The sequence below is a fragment of the Macaca fascicularis genome, chromosome 11, assembly GCF_037993035.2.
Source record: "Macaca fascicularis isolate 582-1 chromosome 11, T2T-MFA8v1.1".
Classification (NCBI taxonomy): Eukaryota; Metazoa; Chordata; class Mammalia; order Primates; family Cercopithecidae; genus Macaca; species Macaca fascicularis.
The window spans coordinates 34,058,703-34,081,238 of record NC_088385.1 but is presented as its reverse complement, the minus strand read 5'-3'; the positions used below and the strand labels follow the sequence as shown (position 1 = coordinate 34,081,238).

Sequence of the window (22,536 nt, the reverse complement as noted above, 5' to 3'; positions counted from 1 at the left end):
TGGAACATACTGAGCAGAAAAATAAAAGTCTGTCATGACTCAAAATATAAAATAAATATGTATGAGTCCATACTGATGTAAATAAATGATCAGATAAATTAGAAAATGGGGGGAGAAGAGACAAGTCTCCCTTACAGAAGAATTCCAAATGATTGAAGTAGATACATACTTTACCCTCAAGAGGTGAAGTATAACTCTCTATTCCTAAAATGTCGGTTGGGTAGAGTGACTTCCATCTGAAGAATGCAATATAGAAAAGGAGAGAAAAAAACTTTACTGTGGAGAAGCCTGAAAAACACTGTCTTAGCCAAGTGATGAAGGTTAACATCAACCGTGGTGTCACATTGACAGTATGAACCATTGATATTAAGTGATGAAAATGGCACTTGACCTGTGTGGTCTTCCCCAAACCTATAAACCCAGTGTAATCGTGAGAAAAACATCAGACAAATCCCAGTTGAGGGACCTTCTACAAAATACCTGACCAATACTACTCAAAACTATCAAGGTCATCTAAAACAAGGAATATCTGAGAAACTGTCATAGCCAAGAGGAACTTAGGGAGGCCTAACTGCTAAATGTAATGTGGTAGTTTGGATGAGATTCTTGAATACAAAAAGGATCTTAGGTAAAAACTCAGAAAATCTAGATAAAGTTTCGACTTTCGCTAATAATGTACCAAATACTAGTCATTAATTTTAATAAATGTATTATACTTATGTAAGATGTTACTATTAGGAGAAACTGGTTTAGGGTATATGGGAACTCTACTCTTTTCCCTATTTTTCTGTAAATCTAAAACCATTCTAAAAATTAAATTTACTTTTTAAAAAGTTTCTTAAAACAATGAAATGAGTTTGACCAATACAAAGCTGAAGAAAAAAGATAACCATGAAATCTAGGATTCAAAGCAAAGGTTAATGAAATTTTGATTATGTGACACCATGATGCATATACAGTACAATAATAATATCTCTATGTTTGAAATAAGGTAGGTATCAAATTTTAATTTACAAATCAACACATTATTAAAGGACTAAAATGTTCTAAAGAAAATGGGCTGAGTGCAGTGGCTCATGCCTCTAATCCCAGCACTTTGAGAGGCCAAGGCAGGAGGATCCCTTGAGCCCAAGAGTTTGAGACCAGCCTGGGCAACATAGAAGACCTTATCTCTATTAAAAATTAAAATAATAATAATAATAATAGTAATAACCAGGGAGTGTGTTGGTGTGTGCCTTTCCCAGCTACTCTGGAAGCTGAGGTGCAAGGGTCGCTTAACAAGCCCATGAGGTCCAAGCTACAGTGAACCGTGGTTGTACCACCACACGCCAGCCTGGGTCACAGATTAAGACCTATGTCAAAGAAAAGGGCAGTGGAGGCTGGTGCGGTGGCTCACGCCTGTAATCCCAACACTTTGGGAGGCCAAGGCGGGCAGATCATGAGATTAGGAGTTCGAGACCAGCCTGATTAACATGGTGAAACCCCGTCTCCACTAAAAATACAAAAATTAGCTGGGCATGGTGACACGTGCCTGTAATCCCCGCTACTCAGGAGACTGAGGCAGGAGAATCGCTTGAACCCAGGAGGCAGAGGTTGCAGTGAGCCGAGCACTGTACTCCAACCTGGGCAACAGAGCAAGTCTCTGTCTCAAAACAAACAAACAAAAAGATAGTGGAGGGGATGTTTTTATTTCTTAAATTATATTTTAGTTTATGTAGTCAAGGCTTTGAAATGAATCATTTTTAAAGCTACCAATATTTTAAATAAGTGTCTTAAAAATTTTGGAGTATATAATTCAGACCTAAGAGTACAATTTTTATTCATCTATCCATTTACTCAGCAAACATTTTTACTGCCAGGCACAATATTAAGTAGGTGTTGAGGATGTAAGGGTGAGTAATATGTTGAAGAGCTTAATTTCTAAAGGGGAAGATAGAATTTAACAGTGTTAATGTAATATGGTAAGCAGACAGCAATATGCCATAGCAATTATGAGAACAAAGTTCCAAGAACTTCACAGTGCTGTCTCCCAAAAAAACAAACAAACAAAAAAAAAGAGACATCATATTCACGTATTATAAGATAACCAAGAAAGGAAGATAAATGCTTTATCTCGAACCTTACTGTTGAGAAAAATTTTTATTTTAACACATCAATTAATATTTGTTTAGTACAGTGTTTGTACGATAGTGGTTCATTTAAAAATTAAGATACGGAATTTTTAAAATATTGGACCATAAAAATCTGTTCTAATTTGTAGACTTTGTAGTGTTAACGGAAGAAACTCCTTTCTTCTGGACAGGTCAAGAAAGGTTTCCCCAGGAGGGCTCTTCTGAATAGAATCTTTTTTTTTTTTTTTTTGAGACAGGGTCTGCCTGCAGGCTGGAGTACAGTGGTGCAGTCACAGCTCACTGCACCCTCGAACTCCAGGGCTCAAGAGATCTTCCTACCTCAGCCTCCTGAGTAGCTGGGACTACAGGTGCTTGCCACCATGCTGAGCTAATTTTTTTTTTTTTAAGTTTGCAGAGATGGGGTCTCACTGTGTTGACCAGGCTGGTCTCATACTCCTGGGCTCAAGTGATTACCCCTGTCTTGACCTCCCAAAGCGTTAGGATTACAGGCATGAGCCACTGCGCCTGGCCAAAACATCAAGGAAGCCCCGAGTAGAATTCTTAAAGATGTGCAGGAGCCTAATAGGCAGACATGGAAGGAGGGGTGTGGTAGGCAGAATTTTAAAAGTATTCCCAAACATTGTCTTCTGGGTCTTCAGTTAAAGAGCAGTCTAGGTTCTGCTGTTAAGGAATTTTACAGATTTAATTAAGGTTACTAATTAGCCGACCCTAAAATAGGGAGAGTTGCTTGAATTATCCACGTGTGTCCAGTATAATCACGAGTCCTTAAAAGCAGAAAACTCAGCTAGCTGCTGCAGAAGAGAGAAAAAATTAGATTTCAAGTACAAGATAGTTCGATCTGAGATGTTGGGTGTCACATGCAAGGACCAAAGAGAGATCTTAGGTGCTAAGGGCACCTGGCTAACAGCTTGCAAGGAAATGGGGACCTTAGCTCTACAACCACAAGGAACTGAATTCCGCCCATAACCTCAGTGTGTTTGAAAATGGATTCTTTAGCTGGGTGTGGTGGTGGGCGCCTGTAGTCCCAGCTCCCGGGGAGGCTGAGGCAGGAGAATTGCTTGAACCCGGGAGGCAGAGGTTGCAGTGAGCTGAGATTGTGCCATTGTACTCCAGCCTGGGTGACAGAGCGAGACTCCATCTCAAAAAAATAAAAAAATAAATAAATAAATAAAGTGGATTCTTCTTCAAAGCCTCCAGAAAGGAATGCAGCCCTATCAACAGGATGGTGTCAGTATTGTCAGACTTAGAGTAAAGGAATCAGCTGAGCCACGCTGTGCCAGACTTCTGGCTCATGGAAAATGTGAAATAATAAATGTGGGTGTGTTAAGCTGCTAAATTTGGCATAATAACTTGAGACAACAGAATATTATTACAGGGGAGAAGATGTTTCAGACACATGAATTCTAGCAAGGACCCATAGGATATCGTACTTAAAAGGGAACCCTGCGTCATTTGGCATAGCTCAAGTGCAGGAGCCTCAGAAACTAAAGCTGGAAAAGTAGGTTCGGCTAGATCATGGTGGTCCTCAAATGCTGTCTAAGGAATCTGGACCTTAGTTGGCAGGGACTGAATTTGTGAGACTGGTATCTTAGTTCACGTTGATTTTCCCAAGGAGGTAAGATTAATTCTCTATCTCCAAGTTTGCTCAAACATCATCTTCTCAATGAGGGCCAACTTGATCGTCCTACTTAATACTGCAACTTGTACTGTGTACTGCCAGCTTTCCTCACTTTATTCTTTTTTAACTTTCTACCGCACTTTTCTTCTTCCAGCAATACTATATAATTTATTATACTTATTGTCTCCCTTCTCAGAATGTAAACTGTGAGAGCAAGGATTTTTTTGGGTATTTTGTTCACTATTTTTTCCAGTTATTTATTGTTACATAATAAACCATCTCAAAATTTAGCCACTTAAAACAATAGTTTTTTAAAATTATTTTTATTTATTTATTTATTTATTTTGAGAAAGGGTCTTGGCTGTGTCACCTAGGCTGCAATTCAGTGGCACAATCATAACTCACTGTAACCTCTTAACTCCTGGGCTCAAGCGGTCCTCCTGCCTCAGCCTCCCAAGTAGCTAGGCCTATAGGCATGCAAAACTATGGGTCTCTCCCCTTAGAATGCCTCAGCCTGCCAAAGTGTTGGGATTATAGGTGTGAGCCGCCACACTTGGCCAAATCAACTCCTCTTTAGGGATGAATAAGTGGATAATAATGCTTAGATGGCTACATGAATTGTGGCACTGTCAACAGAGGAAAAGCTTTGAGGGGAAAAATGAGCTCAGTTGTGGAAACATTGATGTTGAGACTGCTGAGTCTGAGACAGCAAGTGGAGATTCTTGCTGTGTAGTAAAAGTCATGAATTGAAACTCAGGTCTGGGGATCATCTTGAGGATTTTCTTTTTTTTTTTTTTTTTTGAGACGGAGTCTCGCTCTGTCACCCAGGCTGGAGTGCAGTGGCGCGATCTCAGCTCACTGCAAGCTCCGCCTCCCGGGTTCCCGCCATTCTCCTGGCTCAGCCTCCCCAGTAGCTGGGACTACAGGCGCCCACAATCTCGCCCGGCTAGTTTTTTGTATTTTTAGTAGAGACGGGGTTTCACCGTGGTCTCGATCTCCTGACCTTGTGATCCGCCCGCCTCGGCCTCCCAAAGTGCTGGGATTACAGGCGTGAGCCACTGCGCCCGGCCTGAGGATTTTCTTTTTGTTTTTCTGATGGAGGGAGGAAGGAAGACTTTGTTTTTCCCATGGAGAAGAGGAAAATTCTGCTCCCTTCACCTCACTTTTTTTCTTTTTGGTTGCTTTGTTTTATGTTAATTTTGCGAACTTCAAAAAGTGGTTAAAATGGCTCACACCTCGCCCCCCGCCCCAAAGGTGACTTGACTTTTTTCTTTCTATTTCAAAAAAGTACATTGGGTAGTAGCTTTGAGAATCACAGTCTCTTATAGAACTGGGAGGGTCTTTGTCATCTTGTAGGTCATTGTTCTCCTCCTGATATATGTGATGCATGATTTTCAGTCTGTGCAGAACCTCAATACTATTTTAAAATCTGGATCTTCTAACGCCAAACATAGTAGGAGAGGGCCTTGAAGGCCTTTAGATAAAAGGCCACACACTAATGCAGAGACTCAGATAACTGTTTCTGTTTAGCAAAAATCACATCAACTGAACCATTTTAAGCTGCTAACAACTTCAGTTAATTGTTAGAATAATGAGACTTCTGTTTGATTCTTGCAGGAAGATTATCTTTTCCAGTGAGTCTTGTTTCTAACATATTTAGCTCAGTTTGCTCATGTTAGGATAATTTCATAGACCATGAAACAGGATAGTCTATTTACTAAAAGACTGCATTGACTAATGTGATGTTTTACATTAGTAGAACAAATGTACCCCCTTCTCTACCTTGTAATTTATATCTTTCTTTTAGAGAACTGTTGATTTCTAATGTAGGAGGAAGAAAGTGGTATTTTTGTGTAAATCACTGATACCCCTATGTAAGCTTAACTGAGTTCCTTGTGTTTTTGACTTCTTATAGAAATTTTTTTGGTGATAGCATGTATTGGCAACAAAAGTAGTTAATGGAAATGGAGGGAAAGGTCTGCTTTACCTCTAACCAGATGACTGCTTCTTTGAGACATACCTCAGGAAAGTTTGTTTGAATCACCTTAGCAGTGTTGCTCCATAGTGTTACTTGTCAGCCATAAGTTTTTTAATGTTGAGTTACTTTGTTTTGTTCTGGAAGGCAAAGTGTGGCTGTGTTGGAGTCTCTTTAGCAAAGAATATGTTCTTTAGTAACAGGGAAAGATTTGTTTTATACTGTATAATAAAATGTGACATGGATAATAATATGCTTTCCCAGAAATACATTGGATAAAAAATTTCCGTAGAAGGTAGATACTTAAGAATAATTAATAATGTGTTTCTAATTTAGTAATAAAATAATGTTTTATATAAGAGAAAACCCTTGCTAAAAGACATTGTGATTTGCACTAGGCTACTAGACCAGCGTATTCAGCCAGAACTAGAACCTTGTTTTCTTGGCTGTATGTATTATTTGCAAATCACTTAGATGTTCTTCAGAATAATAAAAATTATTTACTAAGCACTGGCAAGCACATGACATTTATTAATCTAAAAATTATGGACTCTTTCCTCTTAGAGTTTCATGATAGCAGTTACAATACTTAAATTACTTTTTAAAATTGTTTTCTCACTTCAGATTTTATTATTAGTATGACAGATATGGGGTAGGATCAAAAACTTTGTTTATTCCTTATTATCAGAGAACTCTAGATCTTTAATTTATTGCTAAGGTTATTTTTGCAAGTATATAATCTACTGTCATGTTCTTTGATTGGTGGTAAGCTGCGCAGTGCCTAAAACTGTTGTATAATAATTTGGCCAGGTGCAGTGGCAAATTATTTTAATACCAGTGCTTTGGGAGGCCCAGGCAGGATCACTTGAGGCCAGGAGTGAGGCCAAGAAACACTTTTATTTTTCTGTCTCCATGAAAAATAAAAATAACTCGTCTGGGTATGGTGGCGTGCACCTGTAGTCCTAGCTACAAGGAAGGCTGAGGCGGGAGTTTGAGGCTGCTAAGCTATGATCGCACTACTGCTCTGCAGCCTGTCTTTAAAAAAAAAAAAGAGAATTTGTCTGATCTTTGTCCATGTTTCCTGAACTTCTCAAACCCTTGGAATTTCCTGAGTGACCACGGGATTGTTATGCTAATCAGGTAACTAATGATGGGCCTCTGGATAGCTTCAGGATAGGAGCTGTCTCTGGAAGGACCAACTGTGTGGTTGGGACTCTGAACCAACCTGGCCTCTGGAGAGGGAAAAGAGTTGGAGATTCAGCTTAGTCATGTAGCCAATGATTTAATCAGTCGTGCGTATGTAGTAAAGCCAGCAAAAACTCTGGACATTGAGATTTGGTGGAGCTTCCTGGTTGGTGAACACATTGATGTATGCGCAGGGGAAAGCAGGTGACATGCCCTTTTTCCACAAGAAGAAGGCATGGAAACTCTGCATTCTCTTCTTGATCTCACCCTATATATCTCTTCATTTGATTGGTCCTTCTGATTTGTGTCCTTTGTAAGAAAACTAATTGTAAATGTAGCACTGTCCTGAGTTCTGCAAGCTCTAGTGAATTTAGCATACCTGAGGGGCTTGTGGAAACTCAAATTTATAGCCAGCCTGTTAGAAGTGCAGGTAGCCTGGGACTCCCAAAGTGTGACTGGTGTCTGAAATAAGGGCACTCTTATTTGAGAGCATACCCTTTTACTTGTGGGGTCTGTGCTAACTTTGGGTGGCTAATGAGAGAATCGGATTGCAGTATACTCAGTTGAGATTGAAACAGAATAACTGTGTTGTGAACTTTTGGTTTTCAGTGAATAAATTTTAGTAATTGCAAGTGTATTTAGGCTAGTCCGAGTGCAGAGGTGTTGATAACTAATTCAACACAATCAGTTACAGATTTCTTTGTTCCTTCTCCACTCACACTGCTTCACTTGACTAGCCTTTAAAAAATAAAAATAATAATAATAAATTAAAAAGAGAAAGTATATTTAGTGTTAGCTAAATATAACATGGCTCTTTAATTTTGATGTAATCAAGAGGAAAGATATTGTGAATGTCTTAAAAATTCAAAGCTTACTGGATTGATGTTGATGTACTCTTACTGAAATCTTAACTAAGGCTAGGCAAGGTGGCTCATGCCTATAATTCCAGCACTTTGGGAGGCTGAGGTGGGCAGATCACTTGAGCCCAGTGGTTCAAGACCAGCATGGGCAATGTGGCGAAACCCTGCCTCTACAAAAATGTTTTAAAAATTAATCAGGCATGAGGGTATATGCCTGTAGTCTCAGCCCTATGTGGGAGGCTGAGGTGGGAGAATCACTTGAGCCTGGGAGGTCCAAGCCACAGTAAGCCATGATCATGCCACTGAACTCCAGCCTGGACAACAACAGAGTGAGACTGTGTCTCAAAAAAAAAAAAAAAAAATTAATTAAAATAAACTTTAATATTACCAGGATTTAAGTTTCTGTATTGTTGAATTCCTCAGTCGGGTCAATGAATTTGCAGAGACCCCTCCAAGATTCTTTTGTTTGATTCCTTACGTGACTATCACCCTAGACCTTCAACTTTGCTGACTAGATTTGGGGGTTGTGTGTTTAGAAAGGATAACAAGCTTGTCATGGGCTAGAACCTGTGGTCTTCATAAGTAGCTTAGTAGGATATATGGCTTTTTCTATGAAAAGTAGAGAACATGCATTAAAAATGGGCAAATTCTGGGCTGGGCATGGTAGCTCATGCCTGTAATCCCAGCACTTTGGGGGGCTGAGGTGGGCAGATCACCTGAGGTCAGGAGTTTGAGACCAGCCTGGTCTCAAAAATTAGCTGGGCATGGTAGCATGCCTGTAGTCCCAACTGCTTGGGAGACTGAGGCAGGAGAATCGCTTGAACCCAGGAGGCAGAGGTTGCAATGAGCCAAGATCTCAACCTTACACTCTAGCCTGGGTGACAGAGTAAGACTCTGTCTTAAAAAAAAAAAAAAAAAGGGAGAACCTACAAAGAACTCAAACAAATTTACAAGAAAAAAACAAACAACCCCATCAAAAAGTGGGCAAAGGATATGAACAGACATTTCTCAAAAGAAGACATTCATACAGCCAACAGACACATGAAAAAATGCTCATCATCACTGGCCATCAGAGAAATGCAAATCAAAACCACAATGAGATACCATCTCACACCAGTTAGAATGGCGATCATTAAAAAGTCAGGAAACAACAGGTGCTGGAGAGGATGTGGAGAAATAGGAACGCTTTTACACTGTTGGTGGGATTGTAAACTAGTTCAACCATTATGGAAAACAGTATGGCGATTCCTCAAGGATCTAGAACTAGATGTACCATATGACCCAGCCATCCCATTACTGGGTATATACCCAAAGGATTATAAATTATGCTGCTATAAAGACACATGCACATGTATGTTTATTGCAGCACTATTCACAATAGCAAAGACTTGGAATCAACCCAAATGTCCATCAGTGACAGATTGGATTAAGAAAATGTGGCACATATACACCATGGAATACTATGCAGCCATCAAAAAGGATGAGTTTGTGTCCTTTGTAGGGACATGGATGCAGCTGGAAACCATCATTCTTAGCAAACTATCACAAGAACAGAAAACCAAACACCGCATGTTCTCACTCATAGGTGGGAACTGAACAATGAGATCACTTGGACTCAGGAAGGGGAACATCACACACAGGGGCCTATCATGGGGAGGGGGGAGGGGGGAGGGATTGCATTGGGAGTTATACCTGATGTAAATGACGAGTTGATGGGTGCAGCACACCAACATGGCACAAGTATACATATGTAACAAACCTGCACGTTATGCACATGTACCCTATAACTTAAAGTATAATAATAATAAATAAATTTAAAAAATAAAAAAAATAAAAATAAAAAAAAGGCAAATTCTGTCCTTATACTTGGAGAACTGTACTCATGTATTTAAACATGTAACAAGCAATGTAGAGAAGTTACCAATAGAAGGTATGATATAGTCAGGGGTTAGTATTATAGACAGAAGGTCAAAACTAACACGAATAAAAACTCAGGCTAATAAACACATAAATAGCTAACTGCTGTAATAACAACCCCATAATGCTTCAGTGGCATGAGGTAATACAAGTTTTTCTCATTCACGTTTAGTGTAATGTAGGCCAAGGTGGGAGGCCCTCTACTTCACAGAGACATTTAGTGACTCAACTTTCTTCCACTTCGGGAACTTTCCATCTTTTAAGGCCTCCTTTGCGTTTAGCTGATAGATGGCTGGGGAAATATAGATTGTGTGCCTTGACCTGGAAATGATGTCATTGCTGCCCACATTTCACTGGCAAGAACTAGTCATTTGACCCCCATCCAGAAGCAGATTTTCTTTAAGACTTCTAGGCTCCTGGGGTTACCTGTCAGGGCAGGAAGAGAGGGAAATAGTGTGAGGCTTAGCTTTGTTTTTGGAGAAAGTCTCTGGTTACAAACAGGCTATGATGGAAGTGGATAGTGCAGGAGGGAACTGGGGCCCTCCTAGTGGGAAGGTTTAGGGAGGAAAGTGAGTGAAGAAATATTTAACCGTGATGATCAGGCTGAAAAATAGCCCCCAAGGTTCATAAATCTCGAAATTTCCTCTTCACTTACAACCCCACAAACATGCTACAGAACTCTCTGCCAGTAGCTTTGAGCTGGGGATGGGGTCCCTATTTCCACTGCCAACTGAGAGGAAGCATGAAGCAACCGGAAGGCCAGATCTCATGTTTCTGTAGTGAAGAGAGGTGTGTTCTTGGCATTCTAACATCATCTACATTCATAGTAGCAGACCTTTTGTGCTATGATATATTTCATGTATTTTATGGAGAGTGAGAAATTTTGGGAATTCAGTATTTCCACAGCTGCCCATGTACATTCTAGTATGTTAAGTTAAAAAATTAGTCACACTTCTTTTTTAATTATACATTATCTTTTAAAATATATGCCCTATAAAGTAGACTTTAAAGTCCAAACTTTATATAAATGGTGATTTACATTATAGTGTTCTTGAATCAAATGCACTTATTTCACCGGAAATTCTCTGAATTATTTAAACTGAAGTTAATTGGACTTTGGTAATCTAGAGGCAAGGATGAAATATTTGAATATGTAAATCTATTAAAATGATTTTTGCTTATGTGTCGTTCTTTATATAACTGGTTAAAGTGACCTGGAATAGCTTTCATGTCTCATTTTATTAATGATTTTCTTTAAAACTAGGCTTCTGGGGTTACCTGTCAGGACAGGAAGAGAGGGAAATAGTGTGAGACTTAGCTTTGTTTTGTGGAGAGTCTCTGGTTAGAAACAGACTATGATTTTATCAATGAAACATGAAAGCAAACATGATAAACTTCTCTGGTAAAACTAGAAACGAGGGCTATATGAAGTAATTGGAACTATTGGTAAATATTCCTAGTGATAACCTGAACATAGCCAAGAGTTTCTACCTTAATCAGGGGAAAATCTAGGCTTAAGATAGGAGCTGGGCAAAATTGTTAGAGCAGTTAATGGATTTGTTTCCCTACTTTGCATCTCATTTTGTGGAAGTGATTTTCAGTGTCAATTGTTTGTTTTGACACAGAGTTTGGCCCTGTTGCGCAGGCTGGAGTGGATCACAGCTCACTGCAGCCTCCACTTCCTGGGTTCAAGCCAGCCTGTTACCTCAGCCTTCTGAGTAGCCGGGACTACAGGTGCTTGCCACCATGCCCAGCTAATTTTTATGGTTTTTGTAGAGACAGTGTTTTACCATGTTGCCTAGGCTGTTCTCAAACTCCTGAACTCAAGCGATCTGCCCACCTCCACCTCCCAAAGTGCTAGGATTACAGGCGTGAGCCACTGCACCCAGCCTTCACTGTCAGTTGTAAAGCTCATGCTTGCTTTTCCTAATGGGAAGATTTTTGTGTCATGATATAATTCCCCTCTCTCCTCCGCTAATGAGTAGCTGTTATCCCTGTAAACTAAAGAGAAGAGAAATACCTGTAGTATATATTTAATTATTGAGGTCTACTTCTTGAATTCTTTCATGCTAGTCCCATTTGTAACAATTGTTTGCCTCCCAGAAGTGTGTCTCTGGAGGAGACTGTGCCCTCTGGGGCACCCTTAACCAAGGACTTAGATGTTTGTCTGCTCAGAGGTCTTTCAGCTATCTATCCATGACCATGGACGTCAGTTCACAGCCCTGGCTGTTCTTCGGAGATCTAAGTAACCACTTTGATGATTTCAGGATTCTCTTAGATATTTGTAATAAATCGGTTCCTTTTTTATTCCAGTTCAGGAGTTCTGTAGGCAGCTTTCTCAGCCCTTAGTTGTTGTTTTTGTTGAGGGGAGAGCATGGAAAGTTTCTGTAAACCTTGTTTGGGATATTCAATTCTCACAGTATCTGTGGGTAAGTAGCCCCCCAGCATAGAAGCTTAGTATTTGTTGCTGTCCTTGGATCATCAAACGTTGGGGTGTGGATAGCAAGCTCTCTTGGCCATTGGTACCCTACATTATCATTATTGACTATTTAAAAGAAAGACTCTGACATCTCTTTAAAGATGTCTGAAAGTTGTAGACATCTGACTACAATAAAAGACATTCAGAAGTTTTAACACCCTTCAAAGCTGCTAAGTTACAGCCTGTGTCATTACAGTAATAAACTTTCCTCCAAGAGTTGACATTTCATAATTATGCTTAGGAATATTATTGATTAAATGGGATATCAGTATAAAGCAAATTTCAGCTTATGTTTGCATTGATAAACATGATTTATAAAAGGTAGATTACTTATAAGATTGGATATAATGTTGCTGGTGTTTTTACTTTAAATATTGGAATGTAATTTCTAAAATAAAGTTGTTTTTATATTTACAGAAAAATTAAGAATAGAGTTCCCATATACTTGCCTCACTCCACACACACAATTTCACCTATCATTAACCTCTTGTAGTAGTATGGTACATTAGTTATAATTAGTGAATAAATATTGATACATTATTGCTGACTAAAGTCTACAGTCTATTTAGATTTCTTTTTTTCTTTTTTTTTTTTTGAGATGGAGTTTTGCTCTTGTCGCCCAAGCTGGAGTGCAATGGCGCGATCTCGGCTCACTGCAACCTCCGCCTCCTGGGTTCAGGCGATTCTCCTGCCTCAGCCTCCCAAGTAGCTGGGACTACAGGCATGCACCACCATGCTTGGCTAATTTTGTATTTTTAGTGGAGATGGGGTTTTGCCATGTTGGCCAGGCTGGTCTTGAACTCCTGACCTCAGGTGATTCATCCGCCTCGGCCTCCCAAAGTGTTGGGATTACAGGCGTGAGCCATTGCACCCGGCCTCTATTTAGATTTCTTTAGTTTTTGCTTAATGTTCTTGTATTAGTCTGTTCTCATGCTGCTGATAAAGATATACTTACTTGAGACTGGGCAATTTATAAAAGAAAGAGGTTGAATTGACTCACAGTTCCATAGGGCTGGGGAGACCTCAGGAAACTTACAATTGTGGTGGAAGGGGAAGGAAGCACATCCTTCTTCATATGGCAGCAGCAAGGAGAAGTGCAGAGTGAAGTGGGGGAAAGCCCCTTATAAAACCATCAGATTTTTTGAGAACTCACTGTCCCAAGAACAGCCACCCCCATGATGCAATTACTTCTCACTGGGTCCCTCCCACGATGTGTTGCGATTATGGGAACTACAATTCAAGATGAGATTTGTATGAAGACACAGCCAAATCATATCAGTCTTCTTTCTGCTGAAGTATCCGATCCACATAAATTGTCATGTCTACTTAGGCTCCTTTTGGCTATGACAGAATCTCAAACTTTCATTGCTTTTGTTGTCCTTGATAGTTTTGATGAGTACTTAACAGATATACTATAGGTTACTCCTCTTGGAATTTGTTGTTTTTCTCATGATTAGACTGGAGTTGTGGGATTATGTGATAAGACTGTTTAACTTTGTAAGGAATTGCCAAACTCTCTTCCAAAGTGGCCGTACAATTTTACATTCTCATCAGCAGTGAATGAGAATTACTGACACTTCATATCCTTGTCAATATTTGGTAGAGTCAGCTTTTGGGACTTAAGCCATTCTAGTCAATATGCAGTGGTTGGGATGTAATTTTTTTTTTTTTTTTTTTTTGAGACAGTCTCACTGTCACCCAGGCTGGAGTGTGAGTGGCATGATCTCAGCTCACTACAACCTCCGCCTCTTGGGTTCAAGTAATCCTCCTGCCTGGCCTTCCTGAGTAGCTGGGATTATGGGCACCCACCACCATGCCCAGCTAATTTTTGTATTTTTAGTAGAGATGAGGTTTCACCATGTTGATCAGGCTGGTCTCAAACTCCTGACCTCAAGCAATCCACCTGCCTCGGCTTCCCAAAGTACTGAGATTACAGTTGTGAGCCAACATGCCCAACCAGGATGTAATTTTTAAAGTTGGTCATTTAGTCTTACTGTCATACTTTTTATGTTGCGCATTCCTAATCCAAAAATCTGAGATCTAAAATGCTCAAAAATTTGATCTTTTTGAGTGCCAGTATTCCGATTTTCGAATCAAGGATGCTCAACCTGTAAATATAATGCAAATGTTTCAAAATCTGATACAATTAGAAATTCAAAACCCTTCTTGGTCCTAAGCATTTTGGATAAGGGATATTCAACTTGTGTGATAACTGACTATAGAAGCATTAGTTTTCTCCTAATATTCCTCTTTAAATAAGCATTAAGAAGAGAATGTGTTAACATATTTAATAGCATTTCACTTATTTTGTTAAAATTACCTGTTCTCTTTGCTTTCATTACTAACCCCTTATCAGCTACATTCCATTGGTGTTAAGCTACACTCTGATGTTAATGTCTCCTGTTTAACTGCTTTTGGTTAATTATTTATTCTCATTTTCCATTCTTCAAAGTCATTTTTGCTTTTTGTTTGTTTGTTTTTATTTGTTCATAAAGCTTTTTTGTTTCTGTTACATTATGTAGTTTTGTACCAATGGCTAGAAGCAGATCGTCATGGCAAGAGCCAAGATGCTGCAAATACGACTTCAGGTAAAAATAAAATTAAAAACAAGGATGGGCTGTTATAAATCATTGTTTTAAGTGACCCCAAGCCCATTGTAAATGTTTCTTTATTCAGTTTTGCTTGGTCAGACTTACAGATGTTATTTTATGTTTCTCTTCTCTCATCTGCATCTTAATTTTCATAAAGACCTCATTTGCTTCAAGCCTTGAAAACATGTATTCAGTAGCCTTTAAGCTCTCTTGGCAGATATTTCCTACTTTCTTAGGAGGAAAAGCTTCAATTTAGTAGGAGGTTATTTGGCAGTATTACTTGGAGTTAAGCTGATATGTAGCTGTGGTAGTTGTACAAATTTATAGTCCTTGTTTGTTTTAAGATAATATTTAAAAGGTAAATTTTAAGTACAGGATGCATATGTAATTTTCATTTCCTGGGAATCCAAATTCTTAGACTTAGTTATTCTCCTGTGTGTGTGTTCCCCCCACCCCAGCAGTAAATTCTAAGTTAGAGCTTTATGAAACATGTGTTTAAAATGAGAAGTATAGGTTGTTCCCCCATCTCTCATCCCCAAAAGTCATCACCAAGATTCTCTTATTTTGGCTGGTGCTGGTAGGAATAGCTGCATCCAGTCATTTCTAAATTCTTTTTTTGGGGGGGATAGAGTCTCACTGTGTCACCCAGGCTGGAGTGCAGTGGTGTGATCTTGGCTCACTGCAACCCCCACCTCCCGGATTCAACTGATTCTCCTGCCTCAGCCTCCTGAGTAGCTGGGATTACAGTTGCATGCCACTATGCTTGGCTAATTTTTGTATTTTTAGTAGAGACAGGATTTTGGCACATTGGCCAGGCTGGTTTCGAACTCCTGACCTCAAGTGATTCACCCGCCTCAGCCTCCCAAAGTGCTAGGATTACAGGCATGAGCCCCTGTGGCCGGACCATTTCTAAATTCTTAACAGTGATACCAGAATTCCAAAATAATTGGTTCTTCCTCTAATATCCTTCCAAATCATATTTGCCAAGACAGCTGTGTATATATAGCAATGATCTTTCCTGTTATCCCTTTTTTAAGCAATCTAATAAGTGGAGTGGTGGTGGTTTTGCTTTTCTTTTGTTACATTTGTTACTGTTTTGTGGCTTTTTTTGTTTTTGTAACATTATTTCTTTCTGGAAGTGGTTTCCTTCTAGTGGATTATTTGTGCCTCAAGAAGGTGCAATGTTCCTTAGTTAATAGAACAATTATATTGAGAATGGCACTTTCATGACCTTTCTGATATATCTCTCCTGTTCCATTACTAACTTGATACATGAATGAAGATAATGTTATTTTAACTATACACAGGCAGAACTGAATTAAAAGGTAAGTGTTACAAGGAGTTATATGATAGGTTATGTCATGTTTCTTCTGCTTCTGCAGTATTTCATATTTTATTTACATTTATGGATAATAAAAGCAAGTATTTCTGGTGTTAGAGGGTAGGTGAAGGAGAGGGTTTCTCGATGGCTGTATACCATGAAGATACGCTGTTGCTTTGTCAGTGCACAATCAGCAGCATAGACTTTATAACTAGGAAGAATTTTGTTTGTTTTTTTTCTCTAAAGTAAATGAAAAGTAACTTTTAAAAATCTTTCTTTTCTTTTCCTTTCTTTACTCTCTCTCTCTTTCTCCCTTTTCCCTTCCCTTCCCCTCCCTCCCTCCCTCTGTCCTCTCTCCCTCTGTCCGTCCTCCCTCGCTCCCTCCCTCCCTCCCTCCCTCCCTTCCTTCCTTCCTTCCTTCCTTCCTTCTCACCCTCCAGCCTCCACCCTCCCCCTTACTTTCCTTTCTTTCGAGATGAGGTTTCACTGTGTTGCCCAGGCTGGTCTCAAATTTCTGGGCTCAAGTGATCTGCCCACCTCAGCCTCCCAAAGTGCTGGGATTACAGGCATGAGCCACCATATTCTGGCCAAGTAACTTTTTTACTGAAGAAGTGAGTAATTTAAAATTTCTTAGTGTTCACAGGAAAATGTAGCATCAGCTTAAAAACATCATGGACTCTTCCTAAAATCAGTTCTGAGCCCTGAATCTGTTCTTTGGCCACATTGACTCTCATGGACAGTTTCACATTCCTCTGCTGACTTTTTGATGCTTACATACTCTAGAAGCATGGTGCAAAAATTGATAAACTCTACTTAGGGATATCTTTGACAATTTCTCTTCTAGAAATGAGTGCTCTCAACTCTTAGAAGATGGAAGTATAGAGTAGAAAAATACAGAGATGAAATGTTTGCCTAAATAAGTCAGAGGAATCTAAATAAAATAATCATCATTAGCCAAGGACTTCAATTAGAAATAGTAGTTTAGTTGCCTCAGCAAATACTTAAATTATGTGTCCTCGTTCAAAAAAGTTCCTATGTATTTTATATTGTAGTCTCCAGCAAGATTTTTGAGTGCGACTTTTTCTTCCTTCTATGATCTGTTTTGCATTCCAAGGTGTTTTTTCTTTTTTTTTTTTCTTTTTTTTTTTTCATATTTTTACCCAAAATAGAAACTGAGTCTAACTGGAAGTCAAATACAACTCATAAATCAAATTGCTTTGTGATATTTTTAATAGTATAAATACTGTTAAGTGACATTTATCTTTTGCTGTAACAGCTAGTATTTTGTACTTAATTAGAACTCTAAAAGTAGGAAAACACAGAACACAATAAAATTGCTGCAAGGTCTTCTAGTTCCTTGATCCCAGATTTTTGACATCGAGAATTTCAGATCCATCTATCTTAAAATATTTCATGAAACATTTAGGGATAATAGGTCTTAAGGGAATTACTCTGGTTGAGGAGGTTAAAAAAACTAATCTGATAGCTATTATTGAATTTTCAATTTTTTACTTTTCAAAAATTTATTTTTTTTAAAAAAAGAAAAGAAACAGTGTCTCACCATGTTGCCCAGGCTGGTTTCAAATTCCTAGGCTCAAGCAGTCCTCCTACCTCAGCCTCCCAAAGTTCTGGGATTACAGACGTGAGCTACTGTGCCTGGCCTGAATTTTCTTATATGTAATTAAAATGTAGCCTACTTTTATCTTTCCAGAATTTTGCCAGATAATGAATTTAACTTAGGATAGCTCATTTATTTTAAAAGGTTAGTATGTTTAATGTGTTCTGTCTACTAAAGAGGATGACTCAGCAATGATGTTTGTAATTCTGTTAGTTTTGTTCCTTAACATCCTGGATATGCAGTCACATTTCTCAGAGATTTTTGTGGAAACTCAAGCCAAATTGCCTCCTTTGAGCACTATAGCATGGGGGTCTAAGTGTGTATAAAATTTTAGGATCATAAGACATATGATTCGTTTAATACAAGACATTTATTTTCTGAAGTAAATGTTTTCATATAGTTTTTTTATTACCACACACTGAAATGTGGACCATAATTAGGTTACAGCAATGATTATATTACCATATTTTGATTTTTAGTATCAGTTGAGTGACCAGGATTTTAAAATTCAGATTCTGAAGTTTTAAATGCTGCTCTGTTGTTAAGTTTTTCAGTTGTCCACTGGGATTTTACAAGTCAGATGGTTAGAGGCAGAAATTGTATCAGATCTCAACATTATCAGTCAGTAGTAGGTCTATAAAATAAATATAAAACTATGACATGCTTTTGGAAAAGTTCTAGATATTAACTATGTATTAATTATTTGTTGTAGGTGAAAATTTTGACCAGAGTCCTTTGAGAAGAACATTCAAATCCAAAGTTCTCGCCCATTATCCTCAGAATATAGAATGGAATCCTTTTGATCAAGATGCGGTTAACATGGTATGTGTTTTTTCCCCCTCATTTTCTCTTTAGCCTTGTTTTTACTTTATTAAGATGAAGGTAGTGGCTGTATTTTGAATTTATTCTTTATTTCATTTATTCTTTAAGTGATTTTATAAGAAATGTGAGGCCGGGTGCAGTGGCTCACACCTGTAATCCCAGCACTTTGGGAGGCTGAGGCGGGTGGATCACCTGAGGTCAGGAGTTCAAGACCAGCCTGACAAACATAGTGAAACCCCGTCTCTACTGAAAATACAAAATTAGCCAGGTGTGGTGGCGCATGCCTGTAATCCCAGCTACTCGGGAGGCTGAGGCAGGAGAATTGCTTGAATCCAGGAGGTGGAGGTTGTGTGATCACACCACTGCACTCCAGCCTGGGCGACAGAGTGAGACTCTGTCTCAAAAAAAAAAGAAATGTGATATTGTCCTCAGTTTAAAGATCTAGAAGCAGAAGCTCAGAGAAGCAAGTTACTTGCCCAGAGTTTCCATAGCTAATAAGTTTATACAGTAGATCCTAAAAGCCCATTTTAGTTTCCTACTATTAAACTGTGTTGTGCATTTGTATTAATACATAGAAGCTTTGATAAACAGTGATACTACTTTATTGGCCTAAGAGGAGCCTGATGGTAAGAGCCTGATACAGTTTTCATATTTCAAGGAAAGTTGTATGGTAGTCCTGTGATTTGTCATTTTTGCAGACAATGTAAAGATGAAAAGCAACTTAATTGTATTATTTAGGTATAGTAGAAATCTGAATTTGTATAATTGTTATCGGTGAATGACATCCAGCTTCTTGGCGTCTTGAACAAAAAATTGGACAAAACGTACAAACCAAGGAAAGAATGAAGCAACAAAAGCAGGGATTTATTCAAAATGAAGGTACAATCCACAGGGTGGGAGCAGGCCCGAGCAAGCAGCTCAAGAGCCCATTACAGATTTTTCTGAGGTTTAAGTACCCTCTAGAGGTTTTCTATTGGTTACTTGGTATACACTCTGTGTAAATGAAGTAATGGCCCACGATCAATCTGTTTGGTTGTGGGAGGATACCAGTCAGAGGCTGAAGCAAAGCTACACCCTACATAAACATACAACCAATCAGAGACTGAAGTGAAGTTACAAAGTTATACTCTTGTGCAAATGAAGATTTGGCCCCCAACCATCCTGACTGGTTGTGGGAGGGGAACGATCAGAGGTACTTTCAATTTTTTTTTTTTTTTTTTTTGAGACGGCGTCTCGCTCTGTTGCTCAGGCTGGAGTGCAGTGGCGCGATCTCGGCTCACTGCAAGCTCCGCCTCCAGGGTTTACGCCATTCTCCCGCCTCAGCCTCCTGAGTAGCTAGGACTACAGGCACCTGCCACCACGCCCGGCTGTTATTTTGTATTTTTAGTAGAGACGGGGTTTCACCATTCACAGGATGGTCTCGATCTCCTGACCTCGTGATCCACCTGCCTCGGCCCCCCAAAGTGCTGGGATTACAGCCGTGAGCCACCGCGCCTGGTACTTTCAATTTTTAGTCTGCCATGCAGAAAAAGGGTGGGGGGAGAGTACAAAGGGAGTAGCCACTGGTCTTTTTGCTACTTGGGCATGGAAAGTCGGGGTTTTCCTTTTGATTTAGTTCTAGAAAGTCAGCATGAATCGGCCTTAGGTTCCCTGCCTCCAGACCCTGTTCTCCTGCCTCATAATGAGTTACCAGTGCTGATTAAATGTCTCTTTTATCCCTGCATGATGGTGTGCATCTATAATCGCAGCTACTCAGGAGGTTGAGGCAGTGTGATTGCTTGAGCCCAAGAGTTTGAGACCAGAATGGGCACCATAGCAAGACCCTGCCTCAAAATAGGTACGTAGGTAGGTAGGTAGGTAGGTAGGTAGGTAGGTAGGTAGATAGATAGATAGATAGAGAGAGAGAGAGAGAGAGAGAGAGAGAGAGAGAGACAGTCAGTCTCCTTGAGAGGTTCTTAGAAATAAAGTAGGTCATAGTTTTCAGATTATTTAGAAAGGGCTCTTCTTAGAAGCCTGAATAATATTTTGGATGTCCATAAACTCTATGATTATATAATTCAGGGGGCCCCAAAGTAAGGAGATACCAGGCATGATAGATACAGAAATGAATTGGGTGTATACATAAGAATGAAAAAAAAAAAAAAACCAGAAATGGTTAAAGGTGAACTGAGACACAGTGATAGCCATTGCTCTTTTTGAGGTGTTTTGTTTTGTTTTGTTTTTGTTTTTGTTTTTGTTCTGTTGCCCAGGCTGGAGTGCAGTGGCACAATCTTGGCTCACTGCAACCTCCACCTCCTGGGTTCAGGCAATTCTCCTGCCTCAGCCTCCTGAGTAGCTGGGATTACAGGCACATACCACTATGCCCAGCTATTCTTTTGTATTTTTACTAGAGACGGGGTTTTACCATGTTGGCCAGGCTAGTCTCGAACTCTTAGCCTCAAATTATATGCCCTCCTTCAGCCTCCCAGAATGCTGGTATTGTGAGCACATGCCACCACACGTGGCTCATTTTTGCATTTTTAGTAGAGACAGGGTTTTGCTATGTTGGCCAGGCTGGTCTTGTACTCCTGACCTCTAGTGATCCACCCGCTTCAGCCTCCCAAAGCACTGAGATTACAGGCGTGAGCCACTGTGCCCAGCGTCTTTTTGAGTATTTTAAAGATAGTGTTAAAAGATTCCATTATAACCTGATAATCTAACAGAAGGAAATTAATATTGACTAGATGTCTGCTAGGGTACATTATGTATGTTATTTTCACATACATGTTTACATGTACCCAGTGAGAATTCTGATATTTTCAAAGGTTAAGTAATTTGCCCAAAGTTAGGCAGAACTCAGAAGTTAAATCCAGATCATTTTTACTCTCTAGCTCACTTTTTTTCTCATCTGCCTTGCTGTCTTCCCAAAAGAAAAACTATATAACTTAGTTTTGATCTGCACTAGAAATGTTATGGGTCACACTGGACCCTTTGTGATATTTTCGTATCACAGTAAACTCTTTCTAGCCTGGGCTCGCTCTAGGGAGGGGATAGCATGGTGCTTTTTGTAAGGACAAATGCCTAAAGCACTTGGCACTTTGACTTTGATTCCTTACAGAGTACAATGTGGTTATTTTCCCAAACTGTTACCCAATACTAAAATAATCAGAGATGCCATTTTGCTGGAAGTTAATATTGTAGATGCTTAGCATCATCTTTGGTGAAGACTCTACTATAGATATTAAGTAGAACACAACTGTTAGTTATCGTCATAAGACTTGGAAGAGTCCAGACAAGATCTGACTAAAATAGTCGAACAGCAGTGACAAAAAAATAACTTATGAGCTGCTTATGTAGCAAATTAATAGAAAGGCATTTAGGAAAAGAATGTTTAAATCAAGCAGTAAAAAACTGGGTAAGAATGTGAATAGATCACAATACTTAATCTTCTTAAATTAGTAAGATATTTCAAAATATAACTTACTCTGTGAGAAATCAGAATGGTGTTCAAAATGAGTTTCTAGCCTAAGCAACATAGGGAGACTCTCTCTCTACAAAGAAAAAAAGAAATAGCTGAATGTGGTGGAAACATGCCTGTGGTCCTAGCTACTCTGGAGGCTGAGGTGGGAAGATCACTGGGGCCTGGGTACAAGTACTTTCTTACTATATGAATCCACAGTCATTTGGAGCAAAATGCCACCCTTGATGTGTTTTCTTTCTTTTAATCATTTGAGTGAATTAATAGTGAGATATCCATGGTAGCTTTTGCCTCTATCTGCAAAACAATAATCTTTAAAGTAATTATCAGCTTCCTTGATCTGTCTTTGATATTTTCTTTACTCCTTGCCCCTGAGGTGGTTCTATGTAAGCAGCAAAAGTTTTCCCCTGAAGAATAATTGTAAAGACTGTGTTCGATTGTTAAGCACCACGTAGCGTTTTTTTTATTGCTGCAAATCTAAAAGGATTTGCTTGTACTCCTGGAAAATCTCTGAAAAGCCTCCCATTAGTTTGCATTCGGGTCATAGATTTACTGCCTTTA

General features: G+C 39.2%; 1 protein-coding gene across 8 annotated transcripts in view; it reads left to right on the top strand.

The window, feature by feature from the left end:
* The window catches only part of DENND5B (DENN domain containing 5B), a 207,342-nt gene that overhangs the window by 73,951 nt on the left and 110,855 nt on the right, over window positions 1–22,536 (top strand). For 4 of the 8 annotated variants that reach the window (XM_074006551.1, XM_065523983.1, XM_045364979.2 and 1 more), the window contains exon 2: window positions 18,409–18,518. Coding sequence is in view for 7 of the 8 variants with exons in the window: in XM_065523983.1 (XP_065380055.1) it covers window positions 18,409–18,518 (110 nt within the window). In the remaining variant the exon portion in view is untranslated. Of the gene's footprint in view, window positions 1–13,277; window positions 14,130–14,688; window positions 14,755–18,408; window positions 18,519–22,536 lie in introns of those variants that run through there. The other 4 variants (XM_065523982.1, XM_045364978.2, XM_045364981.2 and 1 more) reach the window with 2 other exon arrangements.